We start from the raw sequence: 15,745 nt of genomic DNA on the forward strand, positions 1-15,745 counted from the left end.
CAGAGGTCAGACTTAGATTTTTCCTGGACAGACTGTGGATTGAGCCGTGTGTCGTCTTATAAGGGGATACATATGCATCAATAATGTGTGTACTGCATTCTGATGCTGCGCTTATCACTAAAAGGCACTTGCATAACTGATGTTTATGTCATTGTTTGTCTGTGTTGACATCTATTTACTAGACCAAAGAACCAAGCATGGGGTTAAGGAGGAGAAAGGCAGCGAGAGAAAGAAGAAACAATCAGAAGAAAAAGGAGATTAAAAAACGTTGCAAAGCCGAGGCAATCCTGTCTGCCATGACCAACTGCTACCAGATGCTGAACACTATCCTAGCAGACACCTGAGACCAAACTCAAGCTCAATGTGAAGCAAAACCATGCCAGTTCTCCTCTCTCGCAATCCTTCACTGGATTATGCAAGCGGGATCTTCCATCTTATTTAAGCTATCAGTAAATCTCTCTTGCAACATGTTATGGACGTTGACTACTGACTCTTTTAGATACATTTGCAAGCTACGCTAACACAAGCTATTAAGCCCACTGGAAGTTCCAAGGCTGTCCGACATAATGGATTATTGCACACTGTGCTGAAGTGTGCATTATTAACCCCCCACTTTTGTGAAGAGTTCACAAGAATGTCTTGCAGACTCCATGTTCACTGCACAAAGAAGCTCTTTGACGTTGGTGGCTGTATTCAAAAAGGAAACTAAGATGTAAAGCGATATGACAGTTACTAGCACTCAGCGATGCCAAGCATGAGCAGGAAATATTAAGATGCTCAAGTTGTTTTACTTTCACTTTGGCACAGTAACCAGCCCTGACACGTCTAAGTTAAAGCTCATTGGTTATTTTTTGTTTTCGGCTGTGTGTCAACTCTTTGGTACTCTCCTTAAAATGACATTGTGTTGATTCATCATTCAGTGTCATTAATCACAGTGTCATTGATATTTTAAAAGCAGTCTGCCACAGATGGCTGATTTCGACACACACACCTGACTGTTATGTCTAATCAGCTTTCCTGTCGCATAAAGTTGGTGACTTGATTAATGGTGCCTGCCTAATGAATGAAAAAGAGTCCCATTAGGATGGTACAGTAGTTTGGGCAGCAAAATGCTTAACTGCCACATTTGTTGTTCTACATTATTTTTTAATAGGCCATTTGTTGGTTTGCGTTCCAGAAATAATATTGGCAGGCGGCCTTTTCCCCAACAGATATGTTCTTCCTGGGACTAATTAACATGTAGCTAATTTCTGTTTGTAAAATGTTGCAACTACTTTTGTATTCGGCATATGTATTCCAAATATATTTATCTATAAAACAAAGTAAAGGTGTATGTGTAACTTATTTAATTCTAGAGTATTACAGCAGTAATGTTTTCCCGTCTCTTCAACAGACTCTCACAACTCCCACAGCTGTCTTCATAGACATTTATTGATGGTGGAAAATAAAATACATGCCATCAAGTGCACAACTGTAACCAGGCTAACGATCAGTACAGGAAACACACCAGTCAAACATGTCATTCATGTAACATAACATAATAACGTTTCATGGCTTATTGACAATTGCAACCTTAGTTCTCAAAGGAATGAAAGAGTATCATACTTGGTCACTGTGCCTTTCCCTACCTATCAAGGAGAGGGGTCAATCCCTTCCATAAAGAGCATTTGACCCTCAATACACTGAATACTGACTCAATAGTAGGACATTGTAACTGGAACACAACCCAAGTTCAATTTTAGGTTTCATTTCGATCCAAAAACACATTTTAATTCCGTTTGACATTAACAAAAAAGATTCAGTCGTTGTTCATTCAGTAAAAGAGAAATAAATAATTAAACCGTATAAAATGAGGGGGAATAAAATACTTTTGCTACTTATGTTTAGAGACGTCAGGCGTACAATGCTGATCTTAAGATAGCTGAAACAAGCGGTGCCTGTAAAGTGACCTCCTTTTTGGACAAGGTGATCCAAAATTACAACACTTACTTTTAGAATAACCACGTTGTTTTCCTCAGTCAATCATATTGCACTTCAATTGGAACAGTTTGAGGAAGCGACGGCAAATGGGATTAAGGAGTGCATTTCAGATCACGGTTGAATGAGGATAGAGAAACCAGGGAAATAACACCTCCAAATGACTCGTATTACATTTTACAACCGGCTTCTTCAATTCGATCTAGTCTCTTACTCATGTTTTTTCCTGCAATGTACTCTTCTTTATAGGGTGCTAAACCCTTTAGAATTGTCCAAAGACAATAAAATTAAGGTTTATTACCAATTCATACTGAGATTCTTTACATTACTGGATATGTTTATTTTCCTCTCATAAGCTGCTGATATCATGAACCATAACAGTTTAACATAACTGTATACAAGTTCAGTTTTAATCAGCCTACAATCAACTTTATTGTAGATTATGATGATCATACTTTTTTTGGAAAAAGGAAATGTGTACTAATCAGAAATTGAATATATTCAGCAGGACTGATAGATTGAGAATAGAGCAATAGACCAGCAAAATCCATGAAGATATGAAGCAGGTAGAAAAGAAAACACAGCAGGGTTGGACATTCTGCTGATCACACCACATTGCTGTCGAGAAATTACACCCGAGCGTGAAAATACAGACGGATAGGTTTTGGTGAAATTCTGATGCTACTTTGAGTCCTGGCGCTTCCCCATACGTCTCGTTTGTCCTTCCTCTGACCTGCATCAAATACACATCCTCCTGAGCCCACACTCGCAGCAGAATTTGGCTGATTCAACGGGGTACTTGGTCCCACAGGAACGACAGAACTTGCTCTTCGCTCCACCGTTGTCGATTTCGTCACTGCCGTCGTTGTCGTTCCTGGGAAATTCAACAAAGATGACCAAACGGCAAAGTGAGAACAAAGTTCATTCAGCTGTTTTTCATCACTTTAGTGCCGAGCTACTGATAACGTTGAAAAGTATTATCGATATGAGAGCCAGCGATACATGTAAACAAATCCTGCGAATGTTTGAGTGTTGTGATAATAGTATAGGTAGGCTTTTTAGTTTTATTGTAAAATACTTAAAGGTCCCATGTCATGCTTTTCTGGTTATCACCCGTCCCCTTGTGTGTTATGAAGGTTTTTCTGCATGTAACCCTGTAGCGAGTAAAACTCTAACACAGAAAAGAGATTGGAGATTTCTCTTTTTCCATTGTTTACTTCTTGGGTATAGTGACGTATTTCGGGTATAGTGACGTTACGTCCGCGGAGCAATGTTTTTTTAACTGACTTGTGCCTCATATGCAATGTGCATATGAGGCACCATTCATGAGAAATCTATTGTGAAACACCTGTTACTGAATGGATACACAGATGTATGCAATACAGCAACGAACCACAGGAGGTCAGGATAGTTTATCAAGACTATGGTGGTTGTGTTTATAAAAATAAAAATAAACCCCGTCTCACCTGGATATGTAGTTGTCTACTTTCTTCTTGTTGAGTGCTATTCCAGACTGAGTGTTCCTCGCCGGGCCGTAGCCAGAGCTCACTCCCCGGGTCTTACTTCCAACACTGAGAAAAAAAACATAAAGAGACGAAAGACAACGATGAGTAAAATGCAGACCCCTTGTGTTTTTAAAGACTGATCGAAGTTTAAAATAGGCAAGTTTCAGGTTTAAAACTCACTTTGTACTTGACCCACTGTATTCAAATTGTTAATTAACTCTTCCAGTGCAAGTTGTGTGTGTGTGCGTGTGTGTGTGTGTGTGTGTGTGTGTGTGTGTATACTGACCCTAAAAGAGGGCTTGTCAAGCCTGAGGGATTAGTCCTCAATGAACCTGCAGAAGAGATCTTACTAGAAGAGATCCCTAGAGCAGACGAGGATGAAAAAAAAAAGAGAAATTATAACAGAGGCATTTTACTGTACTTCTTGTACTTCTTGTACTTATCCTAACCTGAGTCACTGCGTTAAAATAAATCCCTCACACACATATAGAACTGTCAGATGTGACACACCTGTACCCGTACCAGAGGGCTGTCCGATGCCTGACCTCTGGGGTAAACGAGAGGAGGCTGAAGGGATGGAGGACATAGCAGGAGAGGCCACCTTCTTCACCGGAGCTGAAGGCTTGGTCTGAGAGGGAGTAAGGGGAGGCAAAGAGAGAAGAAACGGAACATCAGGGGAAGTGAAGCATCAACATAGTGGCTCTACCTGGAGACACAGTAATAAGGATAGAGAACATAGGTCTTCATCACTATACTATAGCCTACAGGCGCTCACTTTCAATGTGTACAATGGTTTGGCTTTACTTACAGGTGTAACAACATGTTTTAAACTGTTGCAAGGAAAAATATCTGAGACAATTAAAAAAACACTGACTGAGCTTAACGGCATATCCATTACTAGAATATAATAAATGTATCCCACCATGGTCCATTTGGGAACTGTGACATAATGACCAATGATATGAAAACATGCAGAGCTCTTAATCAAAACGGTTTGGACCCTGCTGTGTTTTTTTATTGGCTTTCAGATGAGACCCCCACCCATGTGTTGTAGTTGCTAAGTGACTGGCAATTCTACACCTGCTGCAAATGGGCATCTCACCATGGTGATAACGGATAAGGAATTATTAAAGATTCCCAGACAACAGTTCTCACTTAGAAAAATAATTGGCAATTACAAGAAATGAAGAATTGCCTTAGCCAAGTATTTGGGAGAGAGTGTAGCTACCTACACATACAATTATTACAATTACAGGGGGTAAACACAACTTGTTTCATTATTTTGGAGTGTGTGTAATGCATAATGAATATGTTTTCCATGTCAACACACTTTTCAGTGCATGTTTCATCAGATTCAAATGTGGAATGAATGGTAAATGTTTGCACATGTGATCCCGCATCCTCAACATTTTAAAAGAATTCTACCAAATGCAACTATTTTCCAAAGTGTCTATTAGTGCGGGTATAATAAGCGGTGCAGTGTGGGCAGTTGTGTACCGGTGTGCGAGCAGCAGGCTTCTTCACTTCTCCTAACTTGTTGCCCTTGCTAGGCATACGGGCCGCCTGCTCCTGGCAGAACTTCACGTGTCTGTCAGCTGCACCCTCGTTGAACCTCCGCTGACAGAAAGGGCACTGGACATAGTCTAAAGACAAAACAGGGGGTGAGAAAATCGACCTTTAACTGCATTAGCTATGTGACAACAATGTGCCTTTTACTGGTGTTTTTATTTCCTCTGAACTGTAAAAAAACAAACATTTAGTATTCCACATAATGAGGCAATCCCATTTCCCACTTCTTTCCTCTACTGTGTCAAAAGACATTAATCATGGGCCCTGGAAAGCAGCTGATTGTTCACAAGTGTACACAGTTTCTTAACAGTAACCATAATACAGCTCTAGTTATTACTGTCACTTAAGTTTCTTGTTTATTTCCACTCTCTATAAAGCGACATGTTACCTGGATCATAAGTAGCAGGGGGAGGCGGGGGTAAAGGTCCTCCATCCTTCAAGACCTGATCGATTCCCTTGGCAGCCCGGATGGTAGCGATGAAGTCCTCGTGCTTCTTGCGCCAGTTGGACGGCTTCTTCGGGGGTTCTGCCTGGCAGGAGGCCACACAGACAAGATGCATCGTTACAGCAGCCATTTAAAAAACCACAACCAGACAGCTATGCCGCTGACATGGGAAACCTCATCTCTGCTACACGGAGTCATTACTTGAAGTGACAGTCACCTGTGTGCTCAGTCTCTAGTTACTTTCCATGTTAAACAAATAAAAGCCTTGGTATTCCAATTATTTAGTATTATTTTTAATGAATGCAACTATTCTGTCCGTCATAACCAATTCACTTTATTTCTATTTTGCATTGACATTAAAAGAAAATATTTGTTTTCCCACAGTGGCAGTCTGAGTCTTATCTAAAGCTGATGATTTTTGACAGAAGTAGTTCAGAGAGCGTCCTCTGAGTCGTCTCTGTGGCGACATGATATCCCTGCTGACTTCCTGCTTCATCTTATGCAGTTACAGTCTTCAATGACGCACGATTGTCTCACTAACAAAGATGACTTTGAGAGAACTGAAGCGACAGTATATTTCCTTTGTTCCCTTTAACCATATTTCTAGTTAATTCTATATATACGACTCGACTCACAGATTGCCTCCTATTTAAGGACTTCAAAGTGGTAATGATGTACTACTGAGAGAATCACATGACATGATCACTGGGAATATTGCTATTCCAGGTGGAGGGCAGAGCAAGTGTGCAGCAGTTAGCTGAAGCGAAAACACCAGAAATATAAGTGGTTTTTAGTTGAAATCTAAATAACTGCAATGCAACAGACTTCCCACTGGCCCCAATGAGTGGAGGGCCTTGATGCACATTCATTTGTTTATTGTCTGTTGTAGATTAGGGTCTTATAAAACAATACTACCGCCAGTATGCGTTGAAATACCTCAAGACTATTTAGGCAAATGATTGAAAGCGAGAAATCAGAATATACAAAACTTCAGTGATTTAACTAGGCCACTAAAATCCCATGTAAACGGAAAGAAAGGACAAACAAAATCAACTTACTTTTCCAGAAGAAGTTGAACTTTGTGACTGAAATACACTCGGAAGCGTCTAAATGTATTCAGGCTTTCATTTTTACATCACAGGGAGTTTTCAGACGGATGTACAAGCTAAAGCCATTTTTTGATACCTAATTCTAATCCGATTTAACTGTGTTGGGATTTTAAAGTTAGATTTTCCATCCCTCTGCTTTGGATTAGTCTTACCTTTGGTTTGATGGGTTTAAGCGTGGGGATGTCTGTTCCCTCAGCTCTCTGTCGACCTGAGTCAAAAACCTTCCTCCTTTTAGCGGCGGACTTCTGGCAGATCTTAGCATGTTTCCCCTGTTGAGAGATTTACAAATACACAATAACTACACAAGCTTAATCTGTTTCTAAAAGCTTAAGAAACATTTGCAGACATTTGAAATGTGTACAGTTCATGGATGTCATTATATATTTTTTAATACAAAACATTATGAGAGCCAAAACAGCGTGGGTAATAAAAAGGTGTTTTGTATGTACTGTATAACTTCTGGATAGAGATTAATCTCAAAAGATTACATCTCACTGTTATACGTAGCACCTTTGAGAAAGCTCCAAATATAAAACCCAGCATTTGTTATGTTTGATTCCTTTGCACATATGGCATTACATAGAAACCAATATCTACAATTTGTACTCTTGAATTTACATTTCAGAATATATTTGAGCTGATAGAAAGATCATAAGTGAAAGTTTACAATAATTTAGCAATGGTTAGCAATGGTGTCAGACAAGGTGGAATTATGTCCCCAGTTCTTTTTAACCTTTATATTGATGAACTTTCTAAGCCAGAGGTTCTCAATTGTTTTTCAGCCAAGGACCCCTTGCAAGATAGAGAATACACCAAGGACCCCCTCATTCTGATTTGTGATGTTGGGCTATATAAATAAAAATTGACTTGATTTGACATGTATGTCCCTTGGAATAATCTGACGTAGCCTATTTTTTACACTTCTATAGTCTTAGTTATGTGAAAGAACAACACAAGAGAAATGTATTAGAAAGATATTAGATATGTATTAAAAATATTTGCCCCATCTCAACACAGAATACCCATAAAACAATCAATCAATTAGCTGCAAGTAACACTGTACCTAAACAAAATATCAAAGGGAAATCAAGAGAAAAGTGATCATTTGAAGTGCATTTCAACACACACACACACACACACACACACACACACACACACACACACACACACACACACACACACACACACACACACACACACACACACACACACACACACACACACACACACACACACACACACACACACACACACACACACACACACACACACACACACACACACACACACACACACACACACACACACACACACACACACACACACACACACACACAGTGTTGGAGCCAATAACCCATCTAAACAGCTGATATCTTGCTAGCTAGAAAAAATTCTTAGTGCATGCATAATTTTCGAAATGTGCCTGCTCTTAGAACACTGTATCTTCCTTTGGAGTGCTACAGTCAATGGAGATGCATTGAATAGAGCCTTTCTAGTTTTCTAATCACTTAAAGCGCTTTTATACTACATGTCAGCATTCAGCCATTCACTCATCAGGATCTGATCTGAATGCCCAGTCATACACACACAGCCTTAGGGAGAAAGTACATGCAGTCTGGAGGAAAATGAGATCGAACATGCCCTACTTACTGAGCCACTATGGCTTTATATCTCTTTTAAGAATATTCAAAATGATAATTTCTTACCAGGACTTTAGGGAAGAAACATCTTTTACAGGTGTTGCATTGTATCAGCTCCTCTCCAGAAGGAGCTTCACCATCTGCAACAATAAACACATGTATGTGTGTTACAGTAAAGGATGATTTATATGCAAAAGAACAGGAATTAACCACAGCTGGCCATATGTGTTTAAGTGATAAAAGGGTCATGTGTAGACAAACATTGGGATTGTTCACCATATTTGATACATGGTAGTTAAATAAATGCTCACTATCGCTCACATAAATCATTGTTGTTGGCACAAAAACACAATGCTATACATCGTTACCTTGATAGACATTAGTTCATTTTACACTAACTCCACCATTAACATACAAATGCCAGGGGAAACTGAAGGTATTTTAGTAGGACAGTAGTTACATTACATGTCGTCAGTATATGAGTGTAACGGTAGTTGCTGCCCACATTTAGCGTCTTGAATCATTACGAACAAAACGATTTAATTTATGGCAAGTGTTATTAGTTAGCAGCATGCTAACAGTGGATAGCTCCTAATGCTAATGTAGGAATCACATCAAGAGTAGCTAGCTTTATCTTTGGCCCTGTCGTTACCTAGCATTACTTGGGCTAAACCCCACACAAAAAAGGAGGTCGTTGACAAAAACGGGTTAACTAAAGCAAAAAGGAACCTGCCCATGTGTGAGGACAAAGACCGTGAGATTGTGAGTCCGACTTAGCCACAAAACAGATCAAATAAACACATTAGAGAGTTATTTCTCTCACCTTCAAATTCTTCCATCATTAGGTTATGCTGTCTGATGCTTCTGTTGTTGCAAACGATCAAAAGCAGCCAGTGGAAGTGAGAGGATTCCCCCCTGCCTACTTCCGGCTTCGCTAAAATAGGGAGGGTAGACTCCTAAATTGGTGAAATAACGTCAATTCATGCTAAGAAAAATTTACTTTGCAGAAATACAGAAAGCAGATTTAAATATATGGTCTTTTTGGAAGCTTTACATTTTGCTTTGAAGGTTTATTTTGTAGGCAATGTGGTTATGTCTTATATTTAGCAGAAAATGTTACTAGGATTTCCTCATGATATCTTCTTTAATGTATCTATATTTGGGTTGCATGTGTATACGTTATTCATTTTTACATAATCCCTTATTCATATTCATTTTTCAGGATTCAGTAGGCTCTTACATTATGTTACTTTATAATTTAGGTCAAATTAACAGACACTGGATTTCGTAGGTTTGGGATGAGGATGAACTATCTTGACATTACTGATCTTTGGCTACCAATAGCAACTCATTTGTCTTCATGAGCCAACATCCGACCATTTCATTGGTTGTTACTGCACGGCACTTTAAACAGCGATGGTTGTGGAAGGCAGCCATATATGTATTACGGAGGAAACCGCTGTTCTTCTTTTTCTACATCCATGCTGTTCTCCTATTCCCATCATCATCCTTCCTAAATAATGCATTTAAATAAACCAAGTTTGCAATTTTCTTGACATCAGGAACCCTTCCTCATTTTACTTATATAGTATTGCAAGGTTCGAACAATAATATAAGCTAAGTGTAATGAATAGACTTATTTGGAAATATGTTAATTACATATTTTCGTAATGAAACAGACAAATATAAATCTACCTGATATGGAAGTATTACGCAAATTGTTATACATGTTTGCTACACACCAATACAATGTGGTCTATAAAATAAGGCCAATTGGTAGTTTTGTGTATTTTATATTTTGACCTTGTCCTGTGACAGACCTCATTTGAAGTGATCATATCTCCTTAAACAATAAAACTAGTGTATCCTCTTGTGGCTTCTTTTTGGCTCGAACACTTGCCCAGAGCACTCGAACGTTCCCAGTTTGGCATATTGCGCACATGTGTCATCTGAATGGAGCAATTCACGGCCAGATGCTATGAGACCACAGTCAAAGTGTTACTTAAAGCCTTTCTGCTTTCATCACAACACGATCACTGTTTTCAAACACTGACTAGTCTGTGCCATCCCTCTCTCACACACACACAAACACAAACACACAATAACTGCCTTGTCCATCTGTCATCTGACCTTTTCACTTTCATTCAAAATTGTTTGGTTAGTGACAATTCAGGGTTCAGCTGAATACAAAAAAATAGCCTTCTAAATCAGCCGAGGTCCTTTGTTCAACCAGTAAATTGCAAAGTGTTGAACATATGCAAGTAATAACCAATTGTAAATAATCAAAAACAGTAATACCCTAGGTGCAGCAAAAAGTTGTTTTCAAGCCCTGTTTTCAAGCCTATTTTACTCCTGGTTGCACATGGTTTAAAAAAAAAAACAAGGGTTTTATTTTGAAATGTCATCCGGAAGCAGTTGTATTCTGGCATTGATTTGACGTTGGTAAATCCTCTTTCACTGAACATGGGGAATACCGGAGTGGCATAACAATTGATGTGATTGACCCTTGCGAATATTGGGAAGCCTTTTAACCCAAACAGGTACACTGCAGATAATAATATTAACAATAAGGATTACATTTTTTAGGAACAGAGTGTGCATGTCTGGCATCGTAATTTAATGTGAACTTAATATGCATGATGCGTTTACTGGCACTGGCAGAGCTCTATGGGAGTCTTTGTCATCAGGGAAAGACATATGGCTGTGGATTTATAATGGAACATGTCGATCTTCCTGCACCATTAATGTTTGTATGCAAAGGTTATGTTTCACTGTGTCAACAATGCAATGATTTATTGGAAAACCCCAATTACGCACGACCACAGGCTATCCTATTTAGCCCATAATAGATGATAAACATGTGCAGACATTAATTATTTTTAAACCATAGTAAAATTAAGTTTTCTCAATGGTCTAATTACATTACTTGTCAAGGGCTCGTGGCAAGGGCATTTAATATATTAACCACTAATCCTATATAATGCTGGGGAAATAACTCATGTTTTATATATTGTATTCAGATATTGGTGATACTAAGCTATAGTGAGGATTACAATTAGTAAATGTCTCTGAATGACATACTAATGACTTTGTATAGGTTTGTGTGTGAGGGACAGTGTTGGGCATCATTCCAAGTTATGCCCAAGTCACCCAAAATAACACATATAAATTAGTGGGAACTCAATTCCCTACTCCCCTCCCCACATAATTTTCTGGTAAGCAGAACAACTAGGTTGAAGAGCAGGACAGGTTTTTTTTGCTTTTGAGCTTTTACCAAGAGGACAGAGCATGCTGACTTCCTGCATTATTCAGTAACAATTGTTTGGAGAATGTATCGTTCAGGCTCTCAATTGGGAGTAAAGTTCTAAGGACAACCTGATAAGAATGACTCACATGCAGACCTTGCTACTTCATGGGTGCAACATAATGATTAAATTATGTAAACTGTAGATTAATATTTCATAGAATATGACCAAAGGAAACACAGGCCAAGAAAGTGCTGCCACTTTTAGCTTCAAATAGTACTACTTCAGTTCAAATATCTACATTACAGATGACCTATACAATTAGTAATGATGATATTTATCAAAACATATTTGATATTTATCAAAAAAATATATTTTTCTGTTGACATATTTTGTATTTTAACATTAAGCTTTGTGTTCTGAAGCTATTGATAAGTATGTTGCATCTTGTTTGATAGTGTCTAAGACTTTTAATCAATTTAATTATAGATTGTTCTTAAGGTTGAGGTTATATAAAGTATTCATCTTGTGGATCTTCTTGCTAAATCCATTATCATCACTCTCAGTTCAAATGTTTGCCTTTAAGATAAAACACTAATTGAGTTCTTATATTGGATAACAGGCATGCTGTGTCTCTTGCTTCAACATGTTGAGGCTGACAATTGTACACAAACAACATCTGTTGGTTCTTTGCAGTCTTGACCCCATTTTGGGAATGACAGCCGGGTGGGAGCGTGTTCAGATGATGACATAGGAGGTTTCTAAACATAGCCACGGTCAATAGCAGCCTGCTCAGCTCTGGAAATAGCCACAAATGGATGTGGGAGCGGAGGTCATTTAGAAAAAAAATCAAACAACCCTTTGTATGTCCAAGGGGATACAAAGTGCAGAAAATAATGCTTTTGTTTGGGGTTTTGTAAGTGCATATGTTGAGAAATGAATGGTAAAAACTCAGACTGACAGATTTTAATGAGGGAAAATGGAGGGAAGCTGAAGGCCAGCTTCACACAGGCAGATTGATATAGATTGCAACACAGCTCCCATCATGCACCATGCCTACTACAAGCGGAATGAAATTTGAATACAGTCCTCTCCTCCCTTGTGCCGTAATTACCCCTTTAATTGTGTATTTTTGGAAAAGCACCATCATTTGTTGTTCCATTCCATCTGCAGAATGTATGTCCTCCGTGTATTTGGTTTTGCTTCACTCATAGTAGAATAGATTAATCAGGGTTGAGGTCATAAAATAGTAGGGGGGGGGGGGGGGGGGGGTCACTTTCTTCATGTCAACAAAAAAAGATAATGCTTGCATTGTGCAGACTGCCCTGCACAGATTCTCAACATTTCAGTCGTCTTCCTAAAATGTAACATAAATTAATGTGTGTGTTGTCATTTGTACCTGCCAGGCCCTGCTATGGTGAGGGGTGTTAGCGATGACGGATGAGGAGGCGAGTTATGATGACTTCATCGCCTCTCGACGAACTGGCCGCAGGAACGCCATCCATATTATCCCAGCAACCTCTGGGGCTGAGGGCTCCGCTGACCTGTCACAGAGTCTGGCACAGCTCAACATCGACAAGTCAGGTGAGAAACATCCCTGTGGGGATCTGAGGGGAATAAAGGAAGTGGAGAGATAGGGAGGGAGTGATGAGGGAATGAGATGCAGGTGAGGGGAAACAGGTGTGTCGATGGGTGGGGCATTCAGGTGATGAAAAGTGAGGAAAAGTCTGAGGGCATCATGGTGGATAAATGAAAATTAGCAATGGGGCCTTGAGATGTATGACATATGTTAGCATAGGCCACGTTTCACAATTAAATAGATTTTAAAAAAGTGTTTTAATTGCATCTATCAAGTGTATGCAGTGTCAGTATTCTACCACAAGGGGGTGACACATCCTGAGACATAATATCTGTACATGATGGCTTTATAATGGCTATTTATTGCAATGCGTGGTACTGTAACATTACAAATAAATGTTCTCATTCACCACCAAGGGAGAAACATCATAGTAAAAATGAAACTCCCTCTACTCTAACATATTTTTGTATCTTCACTTAGATGTTTGACCTTCACAATTTGTGAGATTACACCTCATTTGGAAGCATATTGTTTAAATGTATCATCTAGAAAAGGTAGTGCCTCCAAAAAACATTTAAAATTCCCTTTTCATCTTTTTTTTTTTTAAATGAGCTGTTTTGAGTTGATCCTTCTACCTTAGTGTGTAGTTTCTGCTGTTTCACCCCACCCTATTCACAAATATAACCTTAAAGTAACTGTCCCTCTTTGTCCTTCTGTCAGGTGATGAGGGAGAAAACAATAAGGAGAGCCAGGACTCTGCAGCTAAAGAAGAGGAGGCGAAAGCTGAGGGCAGCTAAACTCACATTCATGGGCTCAAACCACCGCCTCTTTGTCTTTACCTGATCCCTGAAGACTAGGCCTCTCATTGGCTGGTTGCATCTAATGACTTTGAACAAACACAGCAAAATCCTACTGCCACCATCAGGAAGTCATTGCTATGGCAACCACAGCTCCATTGAGCAGTTGGGTGTGTTCCAGTTTCATTAAAAAGATTTGAAATCTCAGATGCAACTGATTCAATTTGAAATATGTGTATGTAAATAATGCTGCAATCTGGCACTTTCAAATGGTCAGTCAAAGTCAGTCCAAATCAGAACAAAACACAGGACATTTTGTTGAAATATCAACGCTCTCATTGCCTGTAGATGGTCTATGAAGAAGTCGTCAGCCTTGTATTATGTGATGCAATAGATGCAGGAGTTAGCTTATTAAAAACAGGGTGTTAAGTTTTTATACGTACAAAATGTGTCCATATAATGTGATTTACAAGTTTAAACGCTACCATTGAGCATTTTTAAAAGCAGCTTGAACAAAAGAACATTGATTGCACTCAATACACTTGTGTGTGTTTTTATAATGTACCATATAACTGTTTATTGGATGTATGAATTTTCCCGGTTTATGGGAGGTTTTTTTTAAATGCTTAAAGCCGTGATTCGACAGACTACCTATGAATTTTACATTTATAAACCTTCCTTTTAAACCACCCCTCAATACTCTAATAGAATACACTGCCATTTTCTGATTATCACATCTGTGGAAATGCACTCCAAGAATGTCTGTCTTCATTACCTTTTTAAAAACTGAAGTCATTACTTGTTTGTCTTAGCCCAGTGCTTCTCAAAGTGTGGTCCGCGGACCACTGGTGGTCCGTGAGCGCCCCCTAGTGGTCCGTGAGTATATTGTTAACATTTCACATTTTAAATAAATAAATAAATTTAAGTTTTCCGCACTCTCGCGGGAATATCTCCGCAATGGAGCGAGCTTAAGTTTCATTTTCGATTGCATGATATAGACCAGCGCAACACCTTCATCACCTGTTTGTACCATTTCCAAGCAATTTGTAATCTGTTCTTGAAAAACGATGTGTTTTTAGATATTTGTGGGGTTGGGTGGTCCGTGAGTGCTTTTTTATTGGTTAAGTGGTCCTTGGTATGAAAAAGTTTGAGAAACACTGTCTTAGCCTCTTGACGACATCAATTTATAAGAAAATAAATGACTTGTTGATGGAGGATTGGGCATTTTTTACGTTTGTTAATTAACTGTATGTTTGCAGTGTCGTGATCATTTTATATTTTCTTTATTTCTCTTTCAGGGAGTTATGGTATGGCATTGTCAAAGACATTTCTGTACAATGTTGCACATTTGTCCACTAAATTAGTTTTGACATGCAATTAAATGTTACCGGTGGAAACATAAATAGTGTCCAGATGTATTTTTGAATGTTGTCCCATCTAAGAAACATGGGTATTGTTGCTCTCTAGTGGTCAAACTTAGACCTACAACCCAGAAACAGAAAAGCAACCCATTTCTTTTTTTTAATCTTTTATCTTAATATACCAGGATACAGCTTACTTTGTTTAGATGACCAGGTTAGAGTTTTCATGATACTAGCTGATTGTGAATCTCTTTTCTCAGGGGCTTTGCCAACACATGATGTACAGACCAAGATAACCTGTGATTTCTAACTTTCACCATGTGTCTGTAAATCGAGGAGTGTAACTGTAGAATGAAAGCACATCTCTTAACTTGTAGAGCAGAGTCAATTTTATAAAAAAATTATGAGCAATAGTACAATGATTGTCAAAGCAGTGTGTTACGTCCCCGACGTGCGAGAGGTCCCGGGTTCAAATCCTGGAGGATCCCCCATTTGTTACGTCCCCACTAAGGTCTAGG

General features: G+C 38.9%; 2 protein-coding genes across 3 annotated transcripts; one reads left to right on the forward strand and one right to left on the reverse strand.

Annotated features, from left to right (window-relative positions):
• Positions 1 to 1,413: 1,413 nt before the first annotated feature.
• Positions 1,414 to 9,153, reverse strand: zc2hc1a (zinc finger, C2HC-type containing 1A). Of its 2 annotated transcripts, none has more exons than XM_034108566.2 (9): positions 9,069 to 9,153; positions 8,312 to 8,385; positions 6,758 to 6,874; positions 5,440 to 5,581; positions 4,980 to 5,125; positions 4,005 to 4,110; positions 3,769 to 3,844; positions 3,444 to 3,548; positions 1,414 to 2,851 (listed from the first exon to the last, which is right to left on the reverse strand). In XM_034108566.2, exons 1-9 carry the CDS (start codon positions 9,085 to 9,087, stop codon positions 2,716 to 2,718), a joined length of 921 nt encoding a protein of 306 aa, XP_033964457.1. In that variant the 5' UTR covers positions 9,088 to 9,153; the 3' UTR covers positions 1,414 to 2,715. The 2 variants fall into 2 exon arrangements, with proteins under 2 accessions (XP_033964457.1, XP_033964456.1); XM_034108565.2 differs by having other exon boundaries at positions 3,993 to 4,110.
• Positions 9,154 to 10,692: 1,539 nt separating this feature from the next.
• On the forward strand, positions 10,693 to 15,269 carry pkia (cAMP-dependent protein kinase inhibitor alpha). The gene is made up of 3 exons (XM_034108911.2): positions 10,693 to 10,785; positions 12,897 to 13,074; positions 13,790 to 15,269. The coding sequence occupies exons 2-3, from the start codon at positions 12,924 to 12,926 to the stop codon at positions 13,864 to 13,866; spliced, it is 228 nt and encodes a 75-aa protein (XP_033964802.1). The 5' UTR covers positions 10,693 to 10,785; positions 12,897 to 12,923; the 3' UTR covers positions 13,867 to 15,269.
• Positions 15,270 to 15,745: the final 476 nt, after the last annotated feature.

The sequence above is a fragment of the Pseudochaenichthys georgianus genome, chromosome 20, assembly GCF_902827115.2.
Source record: "Pseudochaenichthys georgianus chromosome 20, fPseGeo1.2, whole genome shotgun sequence".
Classification (NCBI taxonomy): domain Eukaryota; kingdom Metazoa; phylum Chordata; class Actinopteri; order Perciformes; family Channichthyidae; genus Pseudochaenichthys; species Pseudochaenichthys georgianus.

Coding starts and splice junctions, on each gene's coding strand:
- zc2hc1a (XM_034108565.2), bottom strand. Junction 5,582..6,757: donor TTAAACCCATCAAACCAAAG/GTAAGACTAATC, acceptor GCCTCCTGCCAG/GCAGAACCCCCGAAGAAGCC. Junction 3,845..3,992: donor GCCCTCTGGTACGGGTACAG/GTGTGTCACATC, acceptor CGTCTGCTCTAG/GGATCTCTTCTAGTAAGATC.
- pkia (XM_034108911.2), top strand. CDS start 12,924: ATGACGGATGAGGAGGCGAGTTATGATGACTTCATCGCCTCTCGACGA. Junction 13,075..13,789: donor GCTCAACATCGACAAGTCAG/GTGAGAAACATC, acceptor TCCTTCTGTCAG/GTGATGAGGGAGAAAACAAT.